The sequence below is a fragment of the Charadrius vociferus genome, unplaced genomic scaffold (genome assembly GCF_000708025.1).
Source record: "Charadrius vociferus isolate BGI_N301 unplaced genomic scaffold, ASM70802v2 scaffold370, whole genome shotgun sequence".
Classification (NCBI taxonomy): Eukaryota; Metazoa; Chordata; class Aves; order Charadriiformes; family Charadriidae; genus Charadrius; species Charadrius vociferus.
The window spans coordinates 1,074,175-1,085,641 of record NW_009646744.1 but is presented as its reverse complement, the minus strand read 5'-3'; the positions used below and the strand labels follow the sequence as shown (position 1 = coordinate 1,085,641).

The 11,467-nt window shown below is 48.4% G+C and overlaps 1 protein-coding gene across 1 annotated transcript in view; it reads right to left on the bottom strand.

Moving 5' to 3' along the window:
• Positions 1 to 11,293: 11,293 nt before the first annotated feature.
• Positions 11,294 to 11,467, bottom strand: part of SHROOM1 (shroom family member 1) — a 12,799-nt gene continuing 12,625 nt past the window's right edge. Inside the window, 1 exon segment of the mRNA XM_009890704.1 lies at positions 11,294 to 11,467. This exon segment is cut by the window's right edge and continues 27 nt beyond it. Coding sequence (XP_009889006.1) covers positions 11,294 to 11,467 — 174 coding nt within the window.

Here is an 11,467-nt window from a genome sequence, read left to right as displayed (position 1 = left end):
TGACCTATTTACAATAAATATTTATAAAAAATTGGGCTTTATGTTATGTTAGGTGTTTCATGATAGAATGTCTGCATGACCTCTTAAAACAATGTTTATCTCAACAGCATGAATTATTGACCTAAAACTAACTCTTCTTCTTTTATATTATAAACAAAATTGTTCTATGTGTAGAACTACACGTAGCTCCCAAAAGCATGCTAACTGCAGGTTAAGTAAAACATTTGCAGCGAGATTATTATTTTTTTTAATTACTGTTTGATTAAAGTTAATGTGAAGAGGCAGAGCTAAGAACAAAAACTGTCCGGCTCCTGGGGCCAGTCTGCTAATCCATCATGTTTTCTCTAAAAATGTAACTAAAACACCTGTATAATTCAGAGGTGACAAAGGTGATGGCAATACTGCCCCTGCTCTGCTTTTCAGCCCTATCAGGGGTTTTGGTTTCCATGCTGAAACACTTGTTTGCATGTTTTGCCTGCCTTTCCAAGTCAGTGACTTCAGGAATGTTTTGTTGGGTTTTTTTTTTCAACCTTGAATTAAGCCTAGTACTTCTAATTGGCTGTAATTGACTTCTCCCAAATGCCCGGCGAGGAATGCTGTAGGACTGCGCTGAAGGGGGAGGCACTGCCCTCTTTTACTTTAAACGTTCTCCCTGGAGTTGGTGTCATTTGTGTGAGCGTCATCAGCGATTGCAGAGGGGTCTGATCCACCTGCTCTCAGAAGAGAGTGGATTATTCTGCACTGGGCTGCTTCCGTATTGAACTAATTAAGTTGTTAAGCAAACGTTAATGATCAAACACCTCATGACTTCTATATCTGGAGTAGGGTTTAAAAAAAAAAAAATAAATCCCATTTGCTCCCTAGCTGTTGGTGTGACCATTGACCAGTGTGGTCCTTTGAAAGCCGGATTTGTGCTGCACTGTGTCAGCGTGCAGAGTTCCAGGAAGAAAACATCTGTTGCTCTGTTTTAAAAAGTCTTTCCAAGTTTATTGACACCAAACACTTTTTTTTTTTTCCTGTATTTTCTAAAATCAGAGAAGCATGCGTGTGCGTTTATGTTACAACTGAGGCACTGGCAGGACTGACATTGCCTGGTAAAAGTGCTCTGTTTCTGTGTGAACTGGAAACACTCTCTGGTGTTACTTGGCCTTATTGGGAAGATTGTTCATTAGTTATGGATATATACTTGATACTTGTTCAAATCACATAGCTAAATTTTTAGTGATGATTCTGAGTAAAACCTACTTGAGTTGGAGGCAAAGTTCCAGGATGGAGTGTTTTCTGTTTAAAAAAAACCAACCGACCGACCTGCAAAGCGTGGTTATGACTGCACCGTAAGGAAAGTAGGGAGAAGGTCTCGTTGCTCCTGTATTGTTGCGTCAAAGGAAAAGCAAGAAGTCACGGCTGAGATAAGACTTCATTGCAAAAACGTGTCATCAAGGAAATTCTGCACTACTCCTTCCTCGGAGGCATCACAGCGATGAGCTAGAAAAATGCCCAGCAACAACAACAGAGCCCTCGTCCTTACAGCGTTCCCTGGGGAGGTGCTGGGAGGCTTGGCAGGGCGGTTGCAGCACAAAGGTGGGGAGCTCGCAAGGTCGGGTGCTGTGGGTGGGGTGGGCCAGGCTCTGCCAACAAGTCTTTGCGGTGACTCAGCTCATTCCTCCTCCTTGTTGAGCAGATGAAGGAAGAGATAGTATTTAGGCAGGCTGTGATTAGTATACCCAGTGCCGTATGACTTCAGGTGCAAATAAATACTGAGACGTATTGAGAATGCGCTGCTGCAATTTTACAAAAATATATATCACCTTTAGTTTGAAGTAAAACCAGTCCGTCAGCTTTTCTGGGTTTTGCTTTCGTATGTTGCCATTTACACTGTGGAAGGGACACTGTAGGACGATCATGGGAGTGTTTTCCTGGCAGGGACTGAGGCTGGGACTGTGTTCTGTGAATCCCTCAGCTTCATAGACTCTCCTTAATTTCACTCTTTGACTTAATTTCAGCCAAACCTGGCTGAACACAGTAGGATTTGCACGTGAATGAATGAGAGCTGTTTAGTTCAGCCAGGATGCTTTCACAAGCGATAGAGCTGAGAGGAGGACTGCGGCTCGTTGTGCTGCTGGCCCAGGGCAGAGGCTGTGTGCCACGGGCTGGGCAAGCAGCCTTTTGAACCTCTGGCCCAGCCCAGAGCCGGGAACTGCCTTCCGCACCATCAAAGCTGATTGCAGGAGAGGATAAAACCAAAAAACCCTAGCCCCCTGGGCTGCGCTCCTGCCCCGTGGAGATGGCTTCTGTGGTAGGGGAAAGCTGGCAGCAGGGTAGGGCTGGAGATGGAAGGTGCAGATGAGGCACAGGACCGGGATTCAGCAGCTCAGGGCTGCATTTTGCCTTGGTTACTAGCCTGCCTACTTGCCACATCTCAGTTTTCCTGCTATAAAATGGAAATAATCACCTTGGTCATCTTTAAAGCACACAGTACTGATAATCCAAATAGAAATCAAGATAATTTTTTAGACCTGTAGGCAGCAGGAGCAGCGTCATCTGCAACCAACTGAATGCTGCGCATTCAGTAGAGTGCCTACGCAAACAAAACTGGCTCACATTTTAGTTCAGCAGCATCAGGGATCAGCAAAGCTAATGTTTGTCTGACCCTGGCTCAGTCTGTCTTTCTAAAGATAACTCGGTTCGTCCATTCCTCAGCACAGTTTGTTCTGAGGCGTATCAGCTCAACAACCTGCACTGAAGAGGTTTGCAAACAAGCTTCAATTCTATACAAAGGGACAGACTTTGTCCTCCCGGATGCGGCTGTTTGAGCAGCACGAGGCAGTGCCGTCGTGGTCAGGCTCAAATAGGTTTTTGTCCATCTCCGTTCCCCTGTGGGTGCCGCATAGAAACCCCCGTTCTACGGAAGCCCTGGGAGACGCCACTCCTGCACTGTAAAAGAGTCTACGAGATTTCGGGTTCATCGCAAAACCAAGGTCCAGCAGAAGAGTCACAGAATAACTCCAACAGACCAAGGGGAGTTTCAGCCACCAGCTGGAGGCAGAGGCCATTCGAGACAGTCCCCTAAACCCCCATCGCTCGTCTCTTCTCTGCGTGTTTCCACTGTGACCTACATTCCTTGGATGCATTTGCCTCCTGATTTGCATATTAATCTGAGTAAAATGGCAACATGGCAGTTTTTGCACTTTCCACTGATTTGGTGGGACCCCCCCCCAAATTAAGATGATGTTAACGGGGACTTGGCCAGCACGTAGCATGGGCACGAACAGCATGGTGTTTGTTTGCTGCAGGGGGAGAACGGGGACAGAGCAGATCAAAAGCTCTGCAGCGTAATGAACATTCATTTTCTATTCCAGTTCCAAGGTTTATTTTGCTAATTTATAAGACAAAGCAAATCACTAAGCACATCTAGCCCTTATACTGCGTGTGCAACCCCAAACCGAACCATCACCAACGGCTGGTCCTTGAGCGGTGGTGGCTGGTCACCTACTGGCCCTTTTGGCGTGAACTGCCAGAAAAGGCCCATCAGGTGACACTTTCTGATGGTGATGTAGCTGCCAGCAGTAAGAGAGTGTCCTTGCCAAATAACCTAGAATAGTTAAAACATTTCGAGATAAACTGCTGGCAGCAAACTCATCCCACTGATGAACACCGTTACACCTGCAAAGATTTCTAAACCAGACCTGCTGTAGAAGCACGCAGTGCGCAGCTCCTATTGGAAGTGGTCGGGTCCTACTCGCTGCCCCTGAAAGGGACATTAAGAAAAAAGAAAAAAGCCAATTGCACTGCAAAGCTTTTTTTTTTTTGCTACATATATATCAACAAACACTTCTGGTAGAAATGCAGATTATACAAGGGAAAGACTTTCTCTGTGTAGAACTCACACCATTCCTCAAGTGGAATAAAACGTACCAGCAAGTAAGATTTTTTGGCCAATCTGAGTATATCTACCCGTTCCAGGGGCTGGGACGGGATTTACCGCAGCAGCTCTGCCAGTAACACCCCCTCAGCTACCCTGAGCCTTGGTGGCCTCTCTGGAAACACACAGGACACACAGCCAGAGCTGCACCCAACCGCTTATCTCCCCAGTCCCCACCTCGCGCCTCACCACGCACCCATCATTTTACAAAGTCTCTTCCTCCTGTTTGAATTGGCCGCCGCAGTATCCTTCCTTTTGCGACAGCCACAGCCGAGAGTTCGCGTGTCTGTGCTTTATCAGGCTTGAAACAAAGCACAGATGTAAAGGGCCCGTGGTGGCGATAACACTGCGCTCGGACCCTGCCCACGATGTCGCACTCTGTACAGAAAGCACGCTCATTTGTGTCGCAGTCCTCAGCGGGACCGGCGAGAGAAGGCACTGCGGGGACCGGCACCACCACGGCCGAGGCTGGGAAAGCTCCAGCCGCACTGCAGCCACCGTCTGCAGGCAGAGCTGCGCTGCCTCCGTCCACGCAGGATCGCTCGGCAGTCGCACAGCGTGACGAAGCCAAGTCCTTTCAGCTCAGCACGTTCAGGGTGGTTTTTTATTTTATTAATTATTGCTGTGATGAAAAAAAGGTCTGATCTTGAATTGAAACAATAATCTGCCTCTGAGCTCAGGCAAAATACATCTCTACTGTTAAAACTGGCACAACTTTATTATGTCTTTCTCCCTCTTTGTGAAGAAAAAATGGGGATGTGCCCAATAAAAATGATGCTCGCAGTGTTCAGCTTTCCCTGCCTGGGTAGGACTTTGCTCTGTCTTTGCCCCAGGTAGAGCATTACTCTTTTTCTTCATCTGAGAGCACGAGTTCCCAGCCAAAGCCAAACCACCATTTCCCAGGAGGAAATCCTTTCATCCCGTTTCCCTCCTCCACCTCCATCCCCATCACCTTGAGACCCTCCAGACGAGGTAAGAGACCGCAGCTGAGAAGCGCAGCAGGCACTGCAGGCTCACTGCTGACACGAACCAAATAACCTTCATTTTCACTGAATAAAACACAATGCCCAAATGCACAAGCCCTGGACGCAAGGTCGCGGTATCGGGGTGCCAGGTCTTCCCCAGCCTGCCTCCAGGCACCGTGGTTGTCCTCACCCACTGCCAAAAGCATCCCAACACCGGGGGTGCTCCAGGGAGCGGGTGGTTTCTGCATCCCTGACTGCCAGCAATGCTCTCACAGAGATGGCAGTCCACAAGCTTTTGCTCCATAAATAGCATTTTTTAAATGTGCAGATGTGGAGGGGAACACACGTGGAAAACACACTCCATGGCACAGAAATACCGAGATGTTTAGGCTCCCAAAGGAGTGTGGTGGTGGTAACGCGTCACCCGTGCACTGCATGGTGTGCTGTCGCTCTCTGGAACGAGCAGTGCTGCTGGCCGCTCTCTCCTGCGCGGGGCGGATGGTCTCAGCGCGGCCACACCACTAAGATTCACCAATACTGTCACAATGACAAACTGCATTGGTACAAATGGACTTTCTCACCATGGTTTTTTTGCGTTGTATTTTCTTCCATCACTCTTCTGCAGTAGTTTCCCCCTTTGCACCAAAGCACAACAGCTCCGCTCCGGGCTCGGCCCAGCTCGGGGCTGGATCAGCTCGCTCCGCTCCAAGCAGCCGTCTGTCCGGGCACCTCTGCTCTGTTAGAGACTGAGAATCAATCACTCCGACCGCTTTTTCTCCTACCACCAGCTCGTGCTGCCTGCTGTGACGTGGGCGACGCTGCCCTTGTGCTCAGGAGGGAGCAGCTGGACCCCAGGAAGCGGTGCTGGAGCCACCAGCCACCCCACCGGGAGCTGTCACATTGCGGGGATCTCGGGAGGGACTGTTTCACAAGTGGTTCCTTCTTGAGGTAGTTTGGGATGTTCTTCTTACGTCGTGGGCTGAAGGCCATTAGAAAGACACCTGCCTGTTTACGCACATTTTTAGAAGTGTCTCTTAGTCTCTAAATCAAGACTATCAGTTCAGCCCATATTTTCTCTCCGTGGATTTATCTACGAGATGACTCAGCTTCAAGGCTCGTGTGACATTTGAGAGTCTCTCTGATAACCTTTAATGCCTCTCTTCGTTTAGCGGTGAAATTCATGTGCTGCTTCTTGAGCGCATTTTGTGAAACCCAGAGGTTGCATGATTCCTACAGCCTGATTATTCCTTAATGTATACGTGGGCTCCCTTCAGGCGTAGCAGATTAGCTTTGCAATGCTGCGCTGAGTTTATTTTTAAAATTTTATTCAGATGGTTGCCATGAATTCCCAAAGCAGAGAGAGAACATCCTTCTTACTTATTAAATGCAGCTCTCACAAGCACCAGATAGATCTTTTGCAGAGTACATTTACATTAACCCCTGCACCCCTCCATTCCTTAATTAGCTCCACATGCGAAAGTCCCACACCATGACGCCCCAGTGAAGAAAACGAGGCCTGGGTTTAAAAAAAAAAAAAAAAAAAGAAAAAAAATATCCTTCAATTTAGCGCCAGAGAGGCTGAAACTGCAGCTCCTGATCCAGCAGTGACTCCCACACATTGCAGTGGGTGTTAAATCAAATTCTAAATGAGCCGCTATGCCAAAATTCCCGGCAGTCGCTGCCAAGACACTGTCAGATGGGTGTGATGCACCGTCTGCTTCCACTGACCGCTTCCTCTGTCCCACACGCGTGACGCTCGCTCATCTCTCTGGCTCTGGGCAATAAAAGGTATCTTTTCCCGCGGCATCAGGCCCACCTGCTTTTGCTTAGCAGAACATGAGCTACTGCCGTGCCTTCCCCCACACTGCCTGTGCGTGGACGGCCAAATGAGTTCCAGAGATGGTTCCTGGAATGCCACCAGCCTCCCCGCAGCCGGCACCCCACGGGCAGATCCAGGCTCTCACCTTTTGCCTATTTCACCTTCAGCCTTCTCCTCACCACTATTATTTTGTGTTCTCCTGGATGCAGCTGCAACCAATTCAGACAGACCCCTCACGGCGGGTCTCCCATCGCAGTCCAGTCGTGGTGGTGGGGTCACGTTACCTTCTGCCTGGGATGGATCAGGCTCACAGCCTGCAACAGGAGACTCCTGCGCGTTCCTGCCCCGGCTGCCCGCGGCTGGGCAGCACCGGGGATTTCCTGCCTGCTCTCCCGGCAGGGTCGGGGACCGGGGGAGCTCCTGCATTCCTCACGTTCCCCCAACGAACACGCACACCTGACTTTGCCTAAGAAGCAGCTGAGCAGGTCTCGGCACTGGTGAAGTGCCAAGGCCCTGAAGCCCCGGGAAACCACCAGCTTTGGGCAGAGCGGAGCATTAAGGCTAACGCCTGCTGGGCAGAGGCAACTCGCTGGAGAAGTCACAAATGGAAGGCCAGCGAGTAGTGATATTAGTAGTAATAACGCACAAGCACTGCGCGGGGTTTCCTTTTCACAATCCTTGCATTTGAGAGATTTGCCTCCCTAAGACGACACTAGTTACTGCCATCTGCAGCCCATGTTAAGTATCAGTCTTCTGCTTGTACAGGGTCAGACAAAAACCGTCCAGAGAAGTTTCTGTCTGAAGAAGGGGGGTTGGAAACAGATGAAATTTAAGGTCCCTTCCCACCTAAACCATTGAGTCTATGCAGCGTGGGATCCCGTGTTGTAAGCTGCTCTGCTCTGCCCATCGTGGTTTCTGCACGCCAGGAGGGAGGAATGGACGGCAGAAGAAACAGGGAGCGGTGTGAACTCGACAGCAGCGGTGCCAGCCGGGGTCGGGGTCGGCTGCCTCCGCACTGCAGATGCAGCAGGTACTCGGGGTTTTGTTCCCCCTGGTGCTGCAGGAACCCATGGAAGCAGGCACCAGCTGGAGACGGGAGATCCCGGGAGCGCTGTAGGAAATCTCTCTGTTTATAGAGCTCTTCAGGCAGCTTAGGCTGGAGTATGAAGTCTTCTCATGTTATTCCCCAGAATAAAGTTACTATCAGCTAAACTGCATGACTTGAAGTCAGGAAAAAGCTGCCACATAAAAATGGTTATTGGTATGGGGATGTAATTAAATAGTAAACCTTAAGAAAACAGCAACCCCTCTTTTTTTCCCCAAACAGGATTCAAAAGCAGGTATTTACACCATTTCTTGACTTCAGTCTGTACTCCTGAAGACTACAGCTGAGCAGAGAGGGACACTTACCGTATGTAAACCTGGCTGAGCTGCAGGACGACTCGAGGTCTCGCTCCCTGGGACAGCGTCCTGCACGCCCCACAAACAAGGTCAGTTTGCAAGCTCCGCTTCACAGAAAGAATTTTAAGCAAATAATGTAAACTGATGCGAAGAGAAGATGTGGATGCCACCTGCCTGATGTGGTCCTCTCTCCCAACAGCTAAGAAGTAAAGCGCACGAGGCTCTCCATGGGGGTGTCCTGGCCACCACACGCCACCTCAGTGCTGCTCCGCGCTGCCAAAAGGAGATGTGAGCCCATCTCCAGAACAGAGAGCGTCCCTTGCTCCTGCAGGCAATGGCTGCAATTTTGAGCCACCAAAGAGTCTTTCACCAGTCTCAGAGGTACCCAGGGCTGCTCCTAGCTACTAAAAAGGACCCTCTCTTAGGATCGGATCAGATTAAATCATTATTTGCATTTGCACATCAGACTGGACTTAAAAAGCCCACATCTTCTCTGTCGGTGTGCCAGGAGTGCTGCACATGACTGAGGTCAGCATGAACCACCGCCATTACCTCGGGCTTGGCCCCCGGTAGTAAATTGATAACAAATGATCAGTATCAATATCGAGACGCGCCCGACAATCCAGACCCGCTGGGGCTTTGCGAAGGGGGTTTCTGCTGGCCAGCAAAGAGGTTTCGAGGGCATCGCTGTATCCATTTTTCACTTTGCCTGAAATTCACAGTTCTACCACAGTAACAAGGAGCGCCGACATGTGACTTTGTGGAAAACAGACTAAAAGTTATTTCTGATTGTTGTTCTTTGAAGCATAGCTGTGAATGCCAGTGTGGGAGGCACAGCAATCATCCTTCCCGTGACACAACAGGCCAAAAAACCACACGGAACTAAACAGGGCAGACCCATTCTTTCCCTTGAAGGCAAACATTAGCTTCAATTGTCAAACATTTCTTTCCAATCAGGTGAATTTTCCTCAATGAGGGATAATAATAACAGTGCACCTTCAAGTCAGGCTTCTCAAATAATGCCAACAGCTCATTCAACATAGCTCATAGTTTTTAAATTCTCCACTGATTCCATTAGCATCGCTTCTGTTATTTTAAAGACCATTTTCAAAAGGCAGCTTGCAGAGTTACGTAGGAAAAGCCCCTATTTATGGCCTTTTGAGAACCACTGAGCAGATGTACTCGCATGATCGAGCGTCTGGCCGGTTTTCCCCGCGGTAAGGCGATAACCACAGTACACACGGCAGCTCAGTCACTGCACTCCTGCAGTTACTTGTGTCCAGTGAAACAGTGTTTTCAGCATTAAGCACAATCTATTTTGTTCAGATCACTGGAACAGAATGTTAATAGTCACAAAACTACTCTTTGCTATATACCATCCACCTGCACACTTTATTGCAAATAGATTTACTGATAGTTGGTACACATCGTAAAACTGACTTCTGACACCAGGTCTTCCCAGCCTCACTCACGGTACGACATTGCTTCTCTTGAAATGTGAGCGGGGCCATAGATACGCGTACCTCTGCATAAATTTGCAAACTTAGAACAGAACAATGCTGCTTTGTTGGAGGCTGGACAGCACCTGATGATACACTCGTTTATTCTGATGACAAATACAGAGCGGCTGACAGCCTCGGAGTCTGGGAAGCTCTTTGTGCTTTATTGCACTCTCCTGTAACTCCTGGGCCACTTCTCTATTTGCTCATGGGGAAACGCAGCTCGTTGTACCCTCTTTGGCGACCTCTTTCAGCAGGCAGGAATGTTGGCAAGTTATCCTTAACAAACACCCCTCACGCAGAATGCTTACAGTGGTCTCCTTTTCGTACGCTGCCATTTCCTGATCAGCTCCTTCGTGTTGCCCAGTGGGTAAACTCGGATGGACAACGTGATCCGAGGTAAAACGAGCACAAACCACCAATCTAAACCTATGTCAAGTCCCCATCCTGCGTGGCTGTGTGTTTATTGAAAGCTCAGGCAATCCCAATGGCTCAGGAACAGGACAGCCTCTCTCCGTGGGGATGGCACTCACTGTAGTCAGGACACACAGCACCAGCAAAACGTTTCTCGGCAAAGCCCGACGTCACGGACATCTATTGTGCCTGTGGAAGAAACCTGAGTTTGGTTAGTAGCTGCCTTATTCATGGTCTAGGTATGTTGCTCAGTCGGAATATTCCTCTTACTGAATACTTAAAACCAATCAAACAAAACACTCACTTCTTAAATACAGCAACATCAGTGGTTTGACTCAACACACAACATTAGCTTGAAAGATTTTTGCCAAGGGATTTATATAAAGCCTCACTGAAACTGAGTAATTTCCTCCACTCGTCCCATCTACCTCACGCTGCCGCAGAGCTTTCCCCTCACGTTCAGCACCTCCTTGTGCACGCTGACAATTGAAAACTACCTAAAAACAACCCCCTGAAGGTGCTGCTTGAAAAAGAAGCACTTTGAAAGCACAGCGAGGACTTTGCAACTGACTATGCAGGAGTAAGTTCAGAGTTTATCATTCCCAAAAGTTCATTTAAGCTGCCTTCATCATTGAGCAGCTCTTTTTTGACATTGAGGACCATCCTTCTTTCTGACCTCCCAAGACTTGCTGCTGAACAGCCTACCAGGATTACGCAGCGCCAGGAAAGACTCATGGATGGCAACTGCCAAGGAAGGAAATAATTATTTTCTTCCGTTGCAGTGTATTTTTACTGTGTCATACATACGAACAGTAGAAACAAGGAGTTTCACTGAAATGGTCCATAACATTTCCTATGGCTTTGTGCAATCTCCAATTCAAATTTGAACACCCACATCATTTTTCATTTCAAACACTCAACCCACCCACAAGAGGAAAATATTTGTATGGTTCTTTTATTGAGATTATGTCAATCTGGAAACAGATGGACAGACAACAAGAAGGGGAAATACATGCCAAGTTAATAGGAGCAACACATCCTATCAGTCATTTCCAAAATGCAGTGTGCTACATACGCGAGGTGTTGTCAGTTGGCCTATCCAAAGGGGAAGGCAAGTCCAGCGTGTGCCCAGAGCGTCCCCAGAGCATCTAAGCACTTGTCAATACTGTGGCACTAACAGGATTGCAAGAACTCACCAACCCGAGCACGTGGCGATTTCCAGGGAAACATCACAAATTACAATGTGTAAAAACAGACGGGCTGTTGGTGGGTATTAGAGGGGAATGCTTTTCTCAAGATTCTCTAATTGTTCTTCGAAAAATTTAATCTGCTCCTCGAGGTCCTTCTGTTCAATCAGCAAGGAGGTCTTGACTTGAACAAAGCGTCGGTAGTCCTGGAGCTGCTGCTCAGTCAGGTATTTGGCAAGGATGCCAGAGACCACTCTTTC